Source organism: Pipra filicauda, unplaced genomic scaffold (genome assembly GCF_003945595.2).
Source record: "Pipra filicauda isolate LSUMZ 115617 unplaced genomic scaffold, ASM394559v2 scaffold113_size4260070_pilon, whole genome shotgun sequence".
In the NCBI taxonomy this organism is placed as follows: domain Eukaryota; kingdom Metazoa; phylum Chordata; class Aves; order Passeriformes; family Pipridae; genus Pipra; species Pipra filicauda.
Window position 1 is genome coordinate 2,129,321 of NW_024103585.1, and position 21,054 is coordinate 2,150,374.

The 21,054-nt window shown below is 38.5% G+C and overlaps 1 protein-coding gene across 1 annotated transcript in view; it reads left to right on the plus strand.

The window, feature by feature from the left end:
- Positions 1 to 21,054, plus strand: part of ATP6AP1 (ATPase H+ transporting accessory protein 1) — a 46,777-nt gene that overhangs the window by 18,288 nt on the left and 7,435 nt on the right. The window contains exons 7-8 of the mRNA XM_027720891.2: positions 15,645 to 15,886; positions 16,468 to 16,521. Coding sequence (XP_027576692.1) covers positions 15,645 to 15,886; positions 16,468 to 16,521 — 296 coding nt within the window. The remainder of the gene's footprint in view (positions 1 to 15,644; positions 15,887 to 16,467; positions 16,522 to 21,054) is intronic.

Sequence of the window (21,054 nt, forward strand, 5' to 3'; positions counted from 1 at the left end):
TCAATGTCTTTCTTGTCATGAGGGACCCAGAACTGGACACAGCACTCGAGGTGTGACCTCAGTAGTGCTGAGTACAGGGGAACGATCACTGTCCTGGTCCTGCTGGCTACACTGTTTCTGATACAGCCCTGGATGCCTTTGGCCTTCTTGGCCACCTGGGCTCATGTTCATTCTGACTGTCAACCAGCACTCTGAGGTCCTCTTCTGCTGGACCACTTTCCAAACACTCTGCTCCAAGCCTGTAGTGGTGCATGGGGTTGTTTTGACTCAGGTGCAGGATTAAGCACTTTGCCTTGTTGAATCTCCTACAATTGGCCTCGGCCCATCGATCCAGCCTGTCCCTATCCACCTGCAGACCCTTCCTACCCTCCAGCAGATCAACATTCTGGCCCAGCTTGGTGCTACCTGCAAACTTACTGAGGGTGCTGTCAATTTCCTCATCCACATAACTGATAAAGAAGTTAAACAGGACTGGCCCAACACTGAGCCCTGGGGAACCCCAACAGATGTAGCACCATTCACCACGACTCTCTGGGCCCAGCTGTCCAGCCAGGTTTTGAGACAGTGAAGACTACTCCTCTCCAAGCCATGGGCTGTCAGGTTCTCCAAGAGAATGCTGTGGGAGACAGTATCAAAGGCTTTACTGAAGTCCAGGTAGACAACATCCACAACCTTTCCCTCATCTGCTCTGTGGGTCACTCGGTCATAAAAGGAGATCAGGTTGGTCAAGCAGGACCTGCTTTTCCTATACCTGTGCTGGCTGGGCCTGATCCCCTTTGTGGTCCTGTACGTGCCGTGTGATTGCACTCAAGATAATCTGTGTCCATAACCTTCCTGGTACTGAGGTCAGGCTGACAGACCTGTAGTTCCCTTGATACTGCTACTGACCCTTCTAGATGGATGTGACACTGGCCAACCTCCAATCATCTGGGACCTCCCCGGTTTGCCAGGACTGCTGGTAAACGATGGAAAGTGGCTTGGCAAGCTCTTCCACCAGCTCCCGCAGTACCCTCAGGTGAATCCCATCTGATACCATAGACTTGTGAGTGTCTAAGTGACATAGTAGGTCACTACTTCCTCTTGGATTACAGGCATTCTATTCTGTTCCCACTTCCTGTCTACGAGTTCAGGGGGCAGGTTGCCCTGAGGATAACTGGTCTTTCTGTTAAAGACTGAGGCAAAGAAGGCATTAAGTACCTCAGTCTTTTCCTCATCCTTGGTTACAACATTCCCCCCTTTCCCCTGCATCCAATAAAGGGTAGAGATTTTCCTTGGCATTCCTTTTGTTGTTAATATATTTATAAAAACACTTTTTATTATCTTTCACAGCAGTTGCCAGATTGAGTTCTAGCTGAGCTTTTGCCTTTCTAATTTTCTCTCTATGTGACCTAATGACATCCTTGTACTCTTCCTGAGTTGCCTGCCTGTTCTTGCAAAGGTCGTAAACTGTTTTTTTCTCTGAGTTTGTTTTGTTTTTTTTTCTTTAAAAAAGATCCAAAATAAAAATAAAAATTACTTAATTATTGTGGCTCTTTACGGTTTGAAACCAAAGGCACATGGGCATTCTTAGCTGAAAATTGCATTTAGAACAACTGGAATGAAAAATATTTTTAATTAATGAAAGAATAGAGTTAAGAGAAGGAATTTTTTGATCGATTTTAAAAGTTTGTTGAGTTTTAAATCTCTGCATATTTCAAAGGCTTTCTAAATTAAAGTAACAGTTCAAGCAACTGAAGCACTTTTAAATAATTAAATCAATGTCTTTTAAGATATTCTACATTTTTTAAAAATTAGCAATTTAAACTTTTCTTAACTGTATAAATTCAATGCTATATTGAATTTATAAATGCCATTTGAAACATTTTTCCCCTCATACCAACTTTAAGTTATTTTACTGCACTCAAGGTACTTCTGTACAGAGCTAGAAAAGGCAGCATAATGTACCTTTAAGAGTTCATCAGTCTGTATATTTGCATGTAAACTCTTCTTAGCATGTATTGCATGTCTTTGGCTGTGCTTGAACCATGAAAGATAAGAACTGTTTCATAACCATAAGCAAAAGTACTTAACTCCCTTCACTTAAGCTATAAAGTTTCTATTGTATGATCTAGAAGCTCCCCAGTGATAGCCAAAATCAATACATATGAGAAGTAAAAGGCCTTAATCATATTGAGAAAGAGTTTACATTACTTAGTGCATTTTTAAATCAATAGCAGTCATTCAGTATGAGAGATTTGCATTTACTAAGTTGCCTTATTCTCAGTGATTAAGGAGATCAGCTTTAGGTATTACACTTGAAAAAAATAAAAGGACAACTCCTTCTACTCACTTAAATTAATTTTATATGATGAAGCTCCCAAATATGGGCATTTTTGAGATGCTTCTCTCCCAGAAGCTCTAACTCCTTGCTGTTGGGCAGTTAATGGCTTAAAAGCATCATCACATTACATTCATTTGTTCTTCCATTGCCTCAAGCAGAGAAAAACAAACGTGAGAAATGCATATGTTGGAAAGGGTTCCAGACTGATATTGGCTTCACAGAAAGTGAATTAATGAGACAGGAAGCAAAACTCCCCTATGATTGAGCCTGTTTTCTGATTTGATGAGAAAGAGCTGCTTGGTTTAGCCAGTGCAGACAGAGATGCCTTTGGGCTTTCATAATTATCAGTTCATTACTCCAGCGCATGATGGAGATTTGTTCAGGCTGGCTCTTGTTCTGTTCCAATTTCAGCATGATGGGAGGGCTAGAGCACCACTTCTATGAGGAAAGGCTGAGTGAATTGGGATTGTTCAGCCTGGAGAAGGGAAAGCTTCAGGGTGAAATAATTGCAGCCTTTCAGTACCTGAAGGGAGCCTAAAAGAAATCTGGGGAGGGACTTTTTACAAGGGCATGTAGTGATAGGACAAAGGAGAATGGCTTTTTAAACTGAGAGTGTGTTTAGATTAGATATTAGGAAGAAATTCTTTACTGTGAGGGTAGTAAGGCACTTTAGGAGGTTGCCCAGAGAAGTTATGGATGCCCCATCCCTGGAAGTGTTCAAGGCCAGGTTGGATGGGGCTCTGAGAAACCTGGTCTAGTGGAAGGTGTCCCTGCCCACGGCAGGGGACTGGAACTACATGATCTTTAAGGTATCTTTCAACCCAAGCTATTCTATGATTTGAAGCTGGAAGGCAGAATTAAGACTCTGAAAGAGAAACTACTTTGTCACCTGCTTGAAATGGTTTCACTAAGCAGTTCATGATTCCTCCCATCATCTCATAAAAGAGCCACCTTCCTCCAACAAAGCAAGTGCTAAGTCTTATGACTCTTGTTCTGAAATGCTTTGCCTTCTAGGTGTGGCTGAGTTGGGGTGACACTGAGAGAATGACTTGTAACACCTAATTCTGAGCAAGTGAAGTGTATAGGTCTACATTTAAAGTTATCAAACAAGGTTCTCTTTACAATCAAGGAGTTTTTAGGGTATAATCATTCTGACTGTTTTGTAGGGGACTGCTGCAGAATGATAATCTCCTTTGTCTCTGACAACCATAAAGGCAGTCCTCATGCTTAGGTCAGATCTTGATATATGTTTAGTCAGACAACTCTCACTCAACATTTCTCATATTTTTTTTCCATTAAAAAACAGAAACTTGTCCCAAGAATTGAGGAGTCTCCTGCCAAGACCTTTCTTTCCTTCAAAACTCATTTGATTCCTAATTTTTCTTCTGGAGAACCAAATGCCTCTGCAGTCCTTGTTCCACTCTTGTGTCAGTAGTTCTCATGAATATATAAATTTCTGTGTTCTTGGGGTCTTTGATCAAGGTCACCCTTCTACTTGTGCTTGCTGCTAGTTATGTTTTTTTGCTTGTGGTTGTAATGCATAATTTTATTCTGCTGTTGTAATCGGAGAGGTTAAAAAGGCTGCAGTGATTTAAAGTTAATGCTTCAAATAATAAATCTCATCATGTTTCCCATCCTTCAGATTCTCATGGTGTCCATGTAACATTTTTACTAGTTTTCTTCTGAAGCTGCAAGAGAGTTTTATAGTTGTCATCTTTTTCCAGTTAGATTGAATGCTAAGGGACTACAAATTGCTAAAAGGAGATTTATGGCTATGTCCCAGCTGATATTCATTTTGTTGATTTCGCTTGTTACAGATGCACTGTGAAATGCACTGCGAACCTTCTCTGCTGCCTCCACATTTTCAGAGAGCTTCAGCTACCATCAGCTTTGGGCTGCTTCATTTTACAAGCTTTCTGCTCTAGTTGGTGTTTCTGTGTGTTAAGTCTTTGATTCCACTCAGATCCAAGCAATATGAGTTATAGAAACTTTATTCAGCCAAAAGTAACATTGGAATCTGCAGCACAAGTGGTTGCTTTTGACTCTTGAAAAACATCTCTTGATAGTATCCTGAGGTGCTATTGATGTGCACCCCAGCTGAAAAGAGTATGAAAAGTTTTTATGTTCTTTGGCAAGTGCTTGTGCTTACATTTTCTTTGTTTCTACCTTCTACCTAACATATTTTTTAAAATGCATCACATTTTGCTCTGCTTCATCTTCCACTTACATCCAGCTCCTCTCTATTTTGTTGACTATTCCTTTTACCACTCTGAGGAGACTAAATGCTGCAACAGCCACCCCATTGACTTCACAGCTTCTGGTTAATGGAATGCTTTTGACCATTTACTATACTTAAACACTATATAAAATGAGCTTTCCCATGAATGAAGCATTAGAAAAATGCTTATAATGCCATTTGCAGGAGTTGCAGGGGTGAAGGTTTAATATCCTCATTCATCCTTGAATACAGGAATTGTCTTATTCATTTAGTGTTGTATTTTTACATTTGAGCAATTATTGTTTAACATAGTATAAGAAAGCATCAATGTTTCCAGCCTAAAAGAAGAAACCAGAGGATTTCCTCATCCTTTAGCCCTCTCCTCTCCCCACTTAAAGAATGCCATTATAATTAAAAATAAGCTTTGACATGTAGATGAAGAATGTACACTTGATTATTTCCTATTTAACTCAGTTTTGAGCATTCTTTTCTTATACAGGTAGAACTCAGTTTTGAGTATATTTTTCTAATACAGGTAGAGTATTTTTAAATAATTACAAAGAATCATTTAAGGCTGGTTGTAGCCAGTTAGTTGTCATGCTGGGGGGGGAAAAGAAAGAGGAAAACATTTAGCAAAATTAGCTTTGAAATTGAATGACACAGATGTGAGATATGCTTGTTAGCAATTCTGTATGATTCATGCCATGTGTTAGTGGGGAATTCAGGGAAATAACTGAAAACTTTTAACTGAAAACCTTTAACTCTAGACTTTGCACTAAGGTGAGTTAAGATTCACTTCCTTTAAACATTTTTACAACTTTAGCTTACGTTTTACATTATGTTTATATATATATATATGCTCATTGACTTCACTGCTAAATGAAGGGCAGCATGGAAGTAAGATATTATTCTTATCTGATCAAAACAATTTTGTTATTTTCTGCTGTTAACTTTTTAAGGCATAGACAAAGCCTGTACAAATGTTCCATACAGATCAAATTAGCAAGTTGTGTTTATTTTGCATTTAAAACTAAGGACTGGGAAAACAAGTGGAGGAGGGATGGTGGAGAAGGACACAGGTGCGGATGAATTGTCTCCCAAGAAAAAAAAGGAATTTGTAAAATGCAGGTATAAAAATTTCAATGAATACTCTAAAAGATACATATATATATTCATATATGAGCAGAGGTCATAAACTAATAATTTAGAATAAAATTAAAGTATAAGGCTAAAATGGGATAGAATATATGGAGTGTGTAACTGTAAACAAGCATATTGATATGAAATGTTGGTAGGCATGCTAAAAACTTTCAGAGAGGAAAATTACAAGGTTAAAAAAGTATTAGAGTGAGAGAATAGATATGTAAAGGACTGCTGTTGTATCTTAAAAGAAGTTAGGATTCAAGGAGACAAAGATAAATATTCTGAGAATTCTAGAGTCCTATTCTGAGAACAGTCTTTGAAGGCAAAGGCTGAACACAGCATCCAAGTGATATGACTTTAACCTAAAGATCTAAATAATCCATCTATCTGTGATTTGATGAATTGTCCAGTAGTCTCTACTAATTATGTTGACTGACACTGTTTCTATCTGGAATACAAACAGTTTTAACACAACATATTAAAAGTTCAAAATATATGTAAAAAAGCATTTTTCCCCTCACCCTCCTCCTCACATGGAAATATACCAAACCGTGCCATAATTAGCAAAGTGAGATAGAAGTGATAAAGCCATGCTTCAAAAAGCACACTCCTGTATGCATAAGGAAAATTAAAAGGAATATAAATTCTTGCAAATTTAGTACCATATTATATGACAGACCTAAAGAGATTCAGAGGAATGATATGCACAAGACATAAAAACTATTCATATAAACACATTAGACAGGAATTCTTTCAGAGAGTACTGGATCTAATAAAAAAGAGGAACTCAGAAAAATGAGTTACAATGCAAAGCCAAATGACCTGTGTGTTGATTATTGCTATAGTAGAACATAGACAAGTTCTCAGTTCAGAGACTTTTTTCAAAAATTATTGAGCATCAAGAGCTTTTTCTGCTACTGAGGTGGCAATAGAAGAGATTTCAGAATAAATCAATAAAATTAATAGTGTCATATCATCAAGGTTGTATATTTTTCACCTAAGTTTAAACTAAAATAGGAAACTGCCAAACTGTCATTGTGATTTTTTATGTAAAACTTTTAAATTATAATTTGTATAATATATATAAAAATTATGAAACAGTTCGGCCTTCATCTCAGAGGATGAGGAATTTTCAAGTGTGACATGGCGTTTGGAAAGAGGCTCCATATCTCTGGAGAAATACATCCAGAAAGCCTACCTTCCATACTGACAAAATTAATTGAAACTGAAGTCATAAATATGTGGATATATAAAGAAAATACAATATGGATTCAGTGTTCTCTGAGAGGCATAAAATGTACAGGTAGAAGTAATTGTGTTGCTAGAGTAAAAAAGATAAAAAAGTAGAATTATTTTGGAGATGAAGTAAAAAACATTAAAGGTAGGAAACAAAGGGTAAAAATAAAGGATTAATGTTCACAGTGGGGAGTATTTGCCAGTGGGATTCTATGAGGATTGATGCTGATGCCTGTGCTGTTCAACAGAGTCATTAGTATTGAAAGGGGGATGAAATACAAAGGTGCCAGAGTTTGCTGATGTACTGACAAGCTGTAGAAACCACTCACAGCACTGCATTACTGGGTGATAAAAATACAGATGCAATCCCGTCTGAAGAAAAAGTAACACATAAGGAAAGCCTTAAATATTCATATTACACTGTAGTGAGTGGCTGCTATTTCTCAGAAGAGGGATCACAGTGCAAGTGTGGGTAGATCTCTTGGAACACCCCAGCAGTCAGCAGTTGGATGAATAGCAAGCAGAGCGTTACCCATCATTTGGAAAGGAGAAGGGCAAAGCAGCAATCATCAGTTAATTCACTAAGCCCTTGGTGAGTCCAAGTCTGCCAGTGGAACAGTGCATGTGGTTCTGGACTCCCATGTCCAAAGGTTACAATAAAGCTATGAGATTAAAATATTTTAGGCAGGAAAAGTGACAATTCAAGAGGGAAATAATAAATAAAACCACCAATACCATGGATGGGCTGAACATGAAATTACTCACTGTCTCTGGACAGTATTCATGACTGTCATCACTCACAGATCATAACACAGGAATTCAGAGGCACCAAGTTCCTTTAAAGAAACAAAGTAAACTATTTTTGGATGACAAGAGCACATAGCTTTCAGTAACTAGATAAACTAATGGAAGAAAAATAGGAAGGATGGATGGAAAGAAGATCCTATTACATGTGTTCATTTGAATGCAGCCTTCAGCTCTGAAGGTTTCTAACCCCGAGATTACAGAAATCAGAGGGCATCCCAGGACAAGTATTCTTTGTATTTACCCTTATCTTATTTTAGCTGCCAGTTACAATCAGGATCACTGGCTGTGAGCTAGGTGGACCTTTGTTCTCATACAGTTTAGCTGTTCTCATGTCTTGGCAGTGGAAGTTTGGGATATTGACATAGCATTTCTCTGGGACAGGACTGTGAAAAGTAATATGTAACTTATTTAACTAAAGGCAAAGAGCCGGAAGAGGCAGCCAACAGACTAAACAAAGCTTAGAATCTCACAGAGATTCTAAAGAATCTCACAGACTTTCCTCCTCATGCTCACCTGTTAGATTTTTGTAGAATTTCCACCTTTGAAAATGAAAATAATTGCCACATCATACAAAAAAAAAAAAAAAAGCCTGCTGCACATAAATCATTGTTCTGCTGGCAATCAGGAAATCTATAACGAAAAGTGACTGTCAGCTGGAAATTGGGTAGGTGGCAGTTCAAGCTTGATGCAGTCTTCCCTACTTTAAGTGGGGTTGGCTGGATTCTCAAGATCCTTGTGATTAAGCATCTGCAAATTGCCTGGGGGACCTCTGGATCTTTTCGCCATTCATTGTTACTGGTGAGCAGAGAGACTTGTGTCTTCAGTGCCATCTCCAGTCACCAAAGCCCATAGGCATGATCTTTTTCAGAGGCAGACAAATGTTGCCATTTTGGGCACTTTGGGGAAGCAAAGGGTTAGAAATGGGAAATGATCACATCTACCCAGAGAATCACAGTGTATGTGTATCCTCCAAAGACATCCCTAGGGCTGAAAAGCCAGGAGCTGAGAGATGTGTGGCTGCACAGCTAGGAAGCTTCTGCATGTGGTCAGAGCAGCCTTGCCCTAAATATCTACCTGCAGTACTTCTTGTCTTCCTTCCCTTTGTAGGAAATTAAATTATGATCGTAACAATATTCCTTGGTCCTGATCCACAGTTTTTCTCAGGATCTGTACTTCCATCAGGAGCAACTGATTATGGTTAAGCCAAATTCCCAACCAGGCTTGCCATTACGTGGTGTAGAAGCTTGGCTATGGTGTAGGAACAGCAATGGGCATCAAGTTGCTAAACCAGTCCCACAGAAATGCAGGAAGAAAGTTGGTATTTGTTTTCTAAAATGCCTCACCTTAAAAACTTCAATTTACCAAAGTCTCATATCAAAGCATTGTGACAAGGATCAGTAGCTGGCAGCCACAGAGGTGACAGTTCCACCTAACTGCTGGCAAAGATTACATGCTTTGGTCTTGGTTTGGTTGTTGGGCTAGAAACTGGTAGGAGATGAAGGGAATTATGAAACTGAGATTGCTGACATTGGTTGAGAGCCGTTAACTGGAAGTTTTAACTAGACTTATCCCCTAGGTTGGTGGAAACACATCTATTTTGAGACAAACTTGGTAGAAATGAAAAGGCTTATCAAGATAATTGAAAGCATGGTAATATCCTTCAAAAAAGCATGGCTATTATGTCTAAGATTATCTTTGTCTAGACTTTCTGTTGTGGATTTTACTTCTATCTTACATACATCTTGGATACCTTCTATCTTACATACACTACTGTCAGAAAAATTAGGTGGAGATTGAGTGCAAGAAAGCAGAGGAGAAGCACCTCTTTATAGATTTTCTGTGAAAAAAATCCATCTTTCTAGATTTATTGGTCTTTACCTTTTGATTCAGTAAAACTCAGAAGAGAGGGCTAGACTCCCCTGGCAAGTTGCTGCAGTGCGAGGTCTGTCTTTCTCTGTTTTCTCCAAAAGAGTTGTCGCACACAGAGATGCAGAAAGCAAAGAAAGGTGGTGTCACACTGGACACAGTATTTTTACAGGGAGAATCTGAAAAATATGCAGCTAATTTATTATGGACAGACCTGAGGAACTGGAGGAATTAAGTGTAATTTTTTAAAGTAAAAGATGTAAAAGTAAATTCCTTGAATTATCAATAAAAATTTGAAGGTAGTATGTAATGTTATTTTCTTGTCCACACATCTCTCTTCAAGTTAGGAAAAAAGGGAGACAGGCTCCCCAGTTTTGCAGATTAGTCCTCCAAAGTGCTGCAGGATCAGAATATGAAGTAGAGGAAGGGAGAATTTTAGGGGTCTTCAGATTTTTAATTTGCTGTGACTAGCCTACATCTGGGATAAACAGTGCTGGCAACTCTCCCAGCACTGTGAGTAACACATTTTGGCTCCTATCTGCATTTTTCAATTAGGTAACCCTTCAGACCCCATATAACCTCTGTCCAACTCTCATTAAGTATCTGTTTCCTTTTATTGCAGCAGACACTCCTCCATCCTTTTTCACATCTCCCATGGCAACTTGAATTCCACATATGGACATAAGAAAGTGGGGAAAACAACCAGTTGGAAGTGGGTATTCCCCTGGCAGTCTAAAATTATGCAAAATCTGTAGCTTCTTTAATCTCCATGGCAGAATTGCCTGAAACAGCACCAGAAATCTAATGCTAAAACTGGGGAGGTTGGCATCAGTAAATATTCCTTGAATCATACATCTGGTAGATTCCTTTCAGAATTAATTCTGTTTTACAGTGCAGCTCCTAATACATTTTTTTCTCTTTTGTATATTGCATTGCAAAATCAGATTTACTAAAAAGGTGTAAATGAGTTTTAACACTCTTGAAGATGACCAAGATATTGTTTTCATTGGAATAATTGTGTTTGGTTTATTTCTCCTAAATGAAATTTATGGTGGAGAATTAAGTACTACTCCACTTATACACAGTCTGTTTTACTTTCTACATTCAGGATATTTTTATAGACTAACTCCTGCTCTTTCTGAAGTTAGATGAAGAAGTTTTATATAAAAATCCACTAAAAATTGTAGCAAGAAAATAACAGGAAATGTAATTTTCTTTAGAAAATTGGGACTACTCTGGCATTTATGGATGTGCGTGTTTGTGCCATACATGCAAAAATTCCTTGCCTTATTTTAAGGCCTTTTAAGAAGATTGGTTTCACAAGTGCTGCATCACACCACCTTCCTCTGCAGTGGATTCTGTTGCTTTCATGGTCACTGCTAACTCACTTGTCTCTGCAAAATGTTTGTGTCACAGAGTACTCGCATTTTCTGTAAATCACAGTCAAGAGATCTTTTGTATAGGCCAGTGCTGCTAAAGGACAGGCATGTGAAGAAGCCCATCTGGCCCCTAAGCATGTGAGCTGACACTTTAGATCGTGTTTATGCACGCCATGGCTGAACTGAGCAGCATAAAAAATATTGCAGCTTTATTGTCCCTTCTAAAAGAAGTTCCTGAAGCATTCGGTCATGACTTGGATACTCTCCACAAGTCATAAAAGTTCTATCAATTATAAGAAAATATTTTATTTTACAGTGAGATCATTATCACTTACTGTAAAGCATACATTCTGACTTTAACATTCATGTCCCAGCCTTGCTTTTCTGAAAAACCCAGGGAGATGCAGAACACCAGGTACAAGCTGAGTGTCACAGTGCCCAAGCCATTTGGCTTTCTGGTAGAAGTATGTGTGCTTGGACAGGGCATGTGATGTCTGACAGGACATCAGATAATAATGTGAGATAGTAAGGTTGGTCATATATCCTACAAGGCACTAAAATGATGTTAATCATTGTTAGTAAATGATTGCTATTGATGTGATGTACCTCATTTCTGTGTATTCTCTTTCTCCTGCTTTATCAAAATATTAATAAAGATGGAAAATAGACATGAAGAATTATTCTGGTCAAAATGTCCTGCTATTGACATTTATTCTGATATCTTGGTCAGGCTTACAGTTGCTGTACAAATATGTGAAATAAGGCTGGAAGGGACCCTAAAGATCATCCAGTTCCAATCCCCATGCCAGGAGCAGGGGCGCTTTCCACTAGACCAGGTTGCTCTAAACCCTGTCCAACCTGGGCTTGAACACTTCCAAGAATGCAGCAGCCACAAGTCAGCCTAGAGGAGAATTAAAAACCAAAACCCCTAAAAGATTAGAAATCATAAAAATGTAAACAGTTCAAACTTTCAAAAATAGAGATAATTGGTAACTCTTTGCTTAATGTTCTAGATTTTGACAGCTTAAAGCACTGTTATGCTACAGTCTTGCACTGACAGATGAATGAAATAAGTGCAATCAAATACATTCTTTCTACTTGCTGTGTGCATGATTTTATAAACTTGACACTGCAAAGAACATTTTTACAGTTATACCAAATTCTAATATTTGACTTTCAAATTGTTGACCTTTAGCAGTGAGATACAACCAGCCATTGCCTGTACCACAGATTTCTGGTACACTATCCTTCAGAAAAATGGATATATTAGGAGAGGGCATGGTGATACTACCCATGGTGAGGCCATGATGCTACACCAGTTAGAAAACACGGAGGAAAACTGTCCGATTTGTGTGGGAACAAATCTGAAATGGTAATTTCAGGAAAAGCATTTGTAATGTGCTGATACTTGGCTGGGATGTGAATGCTGAGTGGCTTCTGATGTGGCACAGCCAAACCCCAGCAAGCAGCACGATCTACCATTCTGCAGTACCCCTGTACTGAGCGCTTAGCAGCTTCCTAGTGACATTTTTTAAAGGATACCTTGCAAAAAAAAGATTTTAGTGGTCCTTGTTAAAGCAATTTATGAAAAATTGCTTTAACAGCAAATGCAGGCATACAGTCAATTTGGTATCCTGTCAATAGAATTGCAGTTGGTACATGATACGTAGATGCAGTTCCAGCTGCTAAACCCAAAATCCAGTTCAGATGACAGGTATTGAGGTACTGTGATAGCAGTTGCAGTGCCTGCCCTCTCCTGCGGGAACTTTCACCTCAGGATTCAGAGCATCACAAGTGGCCCAAAAGGATTCTTTGGCCCCCTCTTTCACGATGTATTTTGAGCTTTGGCCTATACATACATTCCTGAAATATTTCCAGGTTCTTTTCTTCATTTGTGAAAATTAATGCTATTAAGCAATATCTCATTCTTATACTGCACTAAATCCTATGTTAAAATTCATGTGAAATGTGGCTTTTTTCTGCTGTTCGTTACTATTCATGATTTCAGTGAATGAAAGTTTCATTTTCACAGCATTTTGTATTTTTCTCCTATATGTTTACAACCACTGGATTTATATTTGTTTTCAATTGTAATTTCAATTACATGAAATGGCCCCAAATCTTTTTTTCTTGTCTCTAGCCATTCTATGTTGGAACAGCCAACAAAACTGTGGCAACAGCAACAAAACAAGTGAATAATTTTGGATGTAAGGTCTGTTTGCTTTGAAAAAGATTAGTGTGTTTGTGCATCAGGATGTTGCCAGATCAGCTTCCTTTCTCCTTTCCTAGAGAGATTAATCTGAATTAGAAGGCTTAAAAACATGTCAAAAGGAAGAATTTTGTTCAGGCTACCTCTACTGCAGGTTCAGCTAAGTAATTACAGCATTCAGTTCTGGTTTAGGAAAATGTAAATGACACCCTTTCTTTTCTGTATCTTATTTAATCAGTTCTTGTGGTTGTTCACTGCACATCTGAGATCAAAAATGCTGTTGATAAATCCAGAGAACAAGATGGTGACTCACACATCCCACAGCTCAGATTAGGTAAAGGTGTAGGGCACACTAAACAACAGAATTAAGTATAGTTTAATGATCAGCAACACTTCCACTGTGGATTGTTCCTAAATAATCTAATTTGATGTACAATAACTCAGTGTAAGAATTACCTCACCCACAGGTATGTTAGTGAAATGCATCTCCAGGCTAAAGGGGTGAATATACAGGCCAGTGAGTGTTTGGGGGACATTTCTTCAGAGAGCTGATAATTTCGGGCTCCTGTTTAGTGTAGTGATCCTACCCACCTATAGCTGTGCAAGTAAAGACTCTCTGGGCTGCACAGTCCATGGATGCCTATACTGTCATTCACAAATATGAAGGAAACAAAAGCCTTTTTAGGAGTGTTTTTGGGAAGCTGTGTTGCCTCCCTTCTTCAGCGTGGGCAAATTTGTTAAAACAGATTTAATAATGGAAAGCTAGTGGATTTCTTTGTCCCTGAAACGCCTTCTTCCTGGACAAACACTCTTTTGGTTCATATGCTTTTTCAGAGCCGGAAGGGAATCTCTATGTGAGAACCTCATGACAAAGTACTGGCAGGAGAGCAACAGAAATAAAGCCGTAGTCTTATGACTGTATTTTAATAGTTTTCTTTTTATTTTAAGGTACTTAAACCTCATCTCCCAAGTTCTCCTAATGACAGTATCCAATGTAGCATTATTTTCAGCTACTAGTAGGTGTTTTTTTAAGCCCTCTTTAGGCGATAGACGGGGCCCACATAGTGAAGTCAATAGTTAGACAGGATATAATTTAGACTTCAGCTTCTCCCCTCAGTTTGAAATAAAATGATTACATTTCAGGAAAGCCTAAGGAAAGATTAAAAGTTTTATATCAAAACTTGAATATTTTCTTTTGTTGTACCCTCTTTTTAAAAGAAAATGGTATTAATTTAAAATAATGCATGTTCTGATGTATTTGAAAAGAGACTACTCTGAATTAAAAAGAAATTCATAAAGTATGCATGTAAGGGAGAGGAAGATTGCAGTCTTCACTGGGGCATTTAGTCAAAGGGTTTTAATGTAGCCTATTCTGTTTCATTCATAGAATGAGGTATCTGCAAAGACATGTTACAAATAACAGATGGCCAAGAGCATTTACAGAGCAGCGGTTAAGGTGACAAAATCTTTTGGGGCTCCTCTCCACAGGCAGGTTATAAAGCGATATTATACCCTCTGTTCCAGACTTGGAAAATGGTCCTTGACTGTCTGTAAACCCATTAAAAGTAGTTCCAGGCAATAGCTCTATGTAATTATTGTTCTAGTAATTCCTGTGATGCCTTTCATTTCTTGTACCCCAAAGTTATACAAGGGTAGAGAACACTTGTAGCATACAAAGTTGTAAAGCTGACATGGGACTTAAAAATATGTGGAATATCCCAGATATGAACAGAGTAAAAAGTGAGGAGTAGGACATGAACAGGATAAAGTCATTGTCTAATAAGGTCAGCTAGTTTTAACTGTTGATATCGGTGGGGCTGTTTTACCAAGGATGCTCTGAGCACATTTTTTAAAACATTACCTACTAAAAGGAATTCCTGGAAATCTCCTAAAAGCCAACGTGTCTCTTGCAGCAGTTCACCACATCAGCCAAATAGGTATAGGTCTTCTTTTTCCAGAAACCATCAGAAGAGTCTAAAAAAAAATCATGCTGTAGTTAAGTAGTCTGCTTTCATGACTGTTAAAATAAGGAGTGCAAAAACTATTACTGTTGTTAAGGGGTGATGGTCTCTGAACTGGTAAGCTGAAATTTTCTTGTGATTTTAGTGCAGAAAAAAACATTCATTTCTTTTAGTATATCCTTCTGGGGGAAAATTAATTCTTTTACCTGTTAGCACTAATGCATACTACTATGTTAAGACAACACTTCCAGCATGGTTTTACGTTCATTTGCCTAGTATCAGTGGCGATTGTTTTCACATGTGGACACCTGGCCATGGGAACCTAGGTTAATACTGCCTCATTAGCCTCCACACCACCAGTTAAATAGACAGACAATAACAAACACTGTGGTTGACTGAGGATTTAAGAAGAATGGGTGCTCATGGTACAGAATGGTGAAGATCAGTGTTCAGTTGATATTAACTATTACAAAGGAGATGAATTGTTAATGTGCTGTTATTCCAGATTTCTAGAAGGACCAATGTGGTGGCAGAATTGAGACGTCAATTAATGGCCACTGAGGAAGAAGATGATTTATCATATCCTCCTCTGAATATGACCACTGGAAATTATACATGCATCCTTTTTTATGCTAGTAATTTCAGCCTCAAAGCCAACAGTTCAGTTTTTGTAGATTTGACAAATGCAACATTTGTAACACAGAATGTGGATATTTCTGCCTCTGAGTGCTCAGACAGCAACACAACGTGAGTAGCACAAGAAATTTCATAATACATGTGATTCTGAAAACTAACCAGAAATAATGCAATGTCAAATTAGTGCTAGTTTAATTTTCTTCTTCTACAGCATTCAAAATTTAAAAAAAATTGTGGATATTCTTAAAAGAAAAGAAATAAATCAAGACCACAAAAATTGCTCAGATGCAGCCTATTATTTTCACATTTTTTCCCTCTTATGCTCCTTACTTCCTTGCTTGTTTATATTTGGTCCAAACAGGTTTCCCTGTGTCTGATCTCACAATCACAGAAATCTACTTGCATTAATGAAATCATAATTTCATTCCCTTGAAGGGGAGTATTGCCAGTTACTAGTTAGTAATTCAGCTGGAAGTACATTAATGAAACATAATCTCAGTTTTCCTTTACTTTGAAAATTTGGGTAAACGAAACCCTAGAAATATTTAGTCATATTTTTCTGTGTACTGAACCTTTGCTATATGACTTTTGTAATTGCCTACTGATTTAGAATATTCCCTCCAATTGAAATGTCACAATGATCTAATTAAAGATGACTACTCTAACATTAAAAATCTGTTTCTTTTTCTTAGACTGTCATTAAAATACACAAAGCCAGTGAATGGAATCAGCAGCCTAGAGATAAGGTAACTTATGATTTTTTTTAAATAGATCTTTACAACACCTGTTTGTAAATTAGGAGCAAAAAAAGAGGAGGAGTTAAATAAAAATGGTTTTGAATTTATTGTTTTCTCTTCTGAGGAGTTAGGGTGCAGGAGAACAATATTGTAGTCTTTATATAGAAAATATATTAATATGCTCAGATAAAGTTCTGAAAAAATATTGTAGGCAAAAATCCATACTGTATGTTACTGGTATACGCAGCATCCTGTTTTACTAATAGGATCAGTCCATGATCCTGTCTCAGATAAATCTAACTGTGATTTGTAAAATATTCTAGAGAGTGAAGTCTACTTGCATGTCCAGGGCTGTATTTAGTCCTAATGTGGATTGCCAGTGCACTCTATTAGTGCTAGTTTGTGGTTAATGAAGGTGCAAAAAATCTTAATTTTTCTGCTCCATGGGTGATCACAAGACAATGTTTCTCCTACCATGAGAAGAGGGAAGAAAAGCGAGGGAATGGGAAGACTTGTGAAGAAAAATCAAAGGGAGAATCATAGAATCATTTAGGTTGAAAAATACCTTTAGGATCATTGAGTCCAATGTTTAACCCAGTGCTGCCAAGTCCACGACTAAACCATGTCCCTAAGTGCCACATCTACATGGATTTTAAACACCTCCCGGCATGTTGACTCAGCCACTTCCCCGGGTAACCTGTTCCAAGGCTTGACAGCCCTTTCGCTGAAAAAATTTTTCCTAATATCCAACCTAAACCTCCCTGGTGCAATTTGAGGCCATTTCCTCTTGTCCTGTGGCTTACCTGGGAAAATAAACTGACTCCCACCTCACTACAACCTCCTGTCAGGTAACTGTAGAGAGCGATAATGTCTCCCTTCAGCCTCCTTTTCTCCAGGCTAAACAACTCGGCTCCCTCAGCCCTTCCTTAAAAGACTTGTTCTCCAGCCCCTTCACCAGCCTCATTGCCCTTCTCTGGACTCACTCCAGCACCTCAGTGTCTTTCTTGTAGTGAGGGACCCAGAACTGAACAGCGGATTTGAGATGTGAACTCATCAGTGCCGAGTACAGGAGGACAATCACTGCCCTGGTCCTGCTGGCCACACTATTTCTGATACAAGCCAGGATGCCTTTGGCCTGCTTGGCCACCTGGACATTCTGCTGACTCATGTTCAGCTGACTGTCAACCAGCACCCCCAAGTCCTTTTCCACTGGGCAGCTTTCCAGGTGCTCTGTCCCCAGCCTGTAGCTCTGCATGGGGTTGTTGTAACTCAAGTGCTGGACATGGCACTTGGCCTCACTGAACCTCATACTGATCCACTCATCCAGTGGATCCAATGGATCCGGCCTGTCCAGATCCCTCTGCAGAGCCTTCCTACCCTCCAGCAGATCAACACTCCCACCCAACTTAGTGTCATCTGCAATCTTACTAAGGGTGCCCTCAGTCCCCTTGTCCAAATAACTGATAAAGATATTAAGCAGAACTTGCCCCAACACTGAGCCCTGGGGAACACTAGCTGTGACTGCCTGCCAGCTGGATTTAACTTCATTCACTGCCACTCTGAGAATTCACAGATGTTGTTCTCACTCGTGGATTCTATGGATGAGGAAAGCATCTGCTAGTGTTTGCATGCTGTCATTCCGCTGCTGGTAAAGAAATTCTTTTCTCAGCAGCAGGAACAGCCGTAAAGGAATACTTTCTTAAGCTCTGACAAAGATAATGTGGCCTGCTCTTTTCATTTTGGTACCTCAGTTAGTTGCTTAAAATTATTTGGGAAGGATTTGGCCAGGGAACTTGCACTGAATTAAATTTCTGTATATCAGATTATGAACTGGATGTTTGCTTGGGCGGCAAGACACATGACTTTTGCCATCTAAAACGCTTTTCACATTTTGAATAGGGGAAATTGAAATCCAAGGAAACCAAAGAGAGGAAAATAAAGTAATAATGAGAGAGATAACAAAACCTTGAACAACATATTGGTAAAAGAGCCAAAGAGGCACATGACATTAAAATTATAAGATTGAATGAATAAATACCATTATTTACACTGAGACAGAAGGACATTCTATCTTTAGGTAAAAGAATCTCCAGAACTTGTGTTGAGGAGAGTCAGTGATTTCTTTCAAGTTGTATTTGGAGTGCATAGAGACACTTATAGTCATTATCAGAGACCATGGCAGACATGCATTGTTATTTAACATCTCTCCTTCAAGCATCTGCAGCCTTGTGAAAGAACATAGTGTACAGATAAGACTGCTGTTAGTATAGTATTTTTTTACTTTTTTGACTGTTGTAGTTAGCTGCATATAGGATTCTTGAGAACTGTCCTTGGTGATGGTGTCAAGCATGCCTTGGTTTCAATACTGTAGATTTTCAAAGGGACATGTATTTCCATAAACACCCCGGGGAATTAAGTAAATATTTTCCTTGGGTCTCATTCCAAAAATACTGTTCTAAAACCAAGTCTCTGTGCAAGTTGTATTTTTCCTTTTACTGTAAGTCTCAAAATATCACCCTCTCTGATGCTGCCCTGGTGCATTTCTGTCTATTCGTTGCTGTTCCTGTGCCACTCTCATATAGCCAGACCCTCCAAAACAGTGCTCTGTATTTTCATTCTGCATCTTTGCTCATCCTAGTACAGGTCTTAGCTGCTCTCCTAAAATCTCTTTCTGTATGAATGAATGTGGTTGTTTTCTACATTTCTCCTGAATGTGACATCCTCAGCATAATATCATGCTTTCCAGTAAAATTACAGTTCCAAGAAATAATATGAATCATAAAGCATCCTATGGAGCATGACCCTGTGCTTCAAAACTAGTTAACTGCTAGATCTTAAAGGTGTTGTCTTCTTTAAAGTAGTCAATAGTACTACAGACCAGAATCTTTTGGCAGTCAAAACATTTATCTTAGACTTTGTTTTCTGAAGCAGGCATAAGAAGATCAAATGTGATGTTAGTGCACATATATGGACTTAATGAGGATTATTCAGATTTATGTTTAGTCATCATTATAAAAACTTATAATTTTAATTAATTATTGGACAAAAACTTTAATGTGGTCATGAATCTGAGGTGTATCTGAAGAGAAGAAATTTAAAGCAATTCTGCAAACAGACGTACTGTAATTTAAATGAGAATATCAGTACAAAAGCTGAATGATTCATGTTTTCTCTCTTTTTGAGGAACGTTTTTTATATTCTTTGAGCCTGTTTTAGTAAAGGTGAAATACTCACAAAGTTTCTCTTGACCTTTGCTTCTACTTGAACATACCGAAATGCAAAAACAGCCCTTGAAACTGGAATAAAAAATTCAGGCTCCACAATAGGTGAGGACTTGAAAAGAGAGCTCAGGTAAAGTCCTGAGTGTTGTCATGCCCAGCAAGTAATATTAGCATAGGCTGGCTGTGTTTTGCAGAAGATTTTGATTTATTCCATGCAGTCATGTGTGATCCAGGTTTTTAATAGGCCCTCAGGGGATTTAGACACAATTTTTTATGGGTGACACAGGTGTTTAGCAATAAAAAATGGAATAGAGAAAGAATGTAGGGGGTAGCTCCTGGAGTAGTTTCCAGAGTAGCCATTGCTTGGACATTCATCGTGCATTGACCTGCATGTGATTGTTTCTTTATTGTTTTTTTCCCCCTCTTTCCTTAACTTATTGAGCTGTCCTTGTCTTTACCCACAAATTTCCTCAGTTTTGCTGTTTCTAATCTCCCCTCACCATCCAGTTGAGGATGAGAAGTAAGGGAAAAGCTATATGGGTGCTTGACTACTGGCTGGTCTCAACCCACAGCACCTCAGAAGCCTTTATAAATTAAAAATAGTACTAAAGACTCACCTGGTTATTTGTGCTGCTTTCTGATGGATTTTCACTTGATTTATGAGACAATGGTGTCATTTTAGGCCTCTATTGGCTACCATAATACGCTATTGTATGCTATATAATGCAAATAATAAGATATACTCAACAGAACCAAAGCAAGCCATTGATTTTTTTTCAAGATTCAGTAACACTTTATTCACTCTGTGTATCATGTTTAGCACGTCTCTTGTCACGGGCTTCTAAAATCTACAGAGATACTGTACAACCTCTGCTTTCCCCTTCTGGTAAACTTTGATTACATTTGTTGTTCAAGATTATACCTTAGTAAGATTATGGTCTGCCTTAATAAACAGGACACAAGCAGGGCAAAGAGGTGGAAAGGAACAGAGCTTAGAGCCATAACTACATTTTTTCAACTTATAAAGGCCATTTTTTTAGGTGTAGGAGAGCATCCCTTGAAGATAGAAAGTGACTCCAGAGAGGATCATGTTCAAGTAGCTCAATTTATTCTTCAATAAAAGAGGCTCTAACTTCATCAGCATGAGCCAGATCCAGAACCTGCCCCCATTACCAACACCAGCCTACCCCCATGTACTGAGCAGCTGGTCACATCCTACCTCCTCCTAGCAGCTGCAATAGCTGCTTCATCCTGTGCAAACAGTTGTCACCTCCCTCTCCCTCTCTTTAGCAAGAACTACAGTCCCACTCATCCTCCTGCA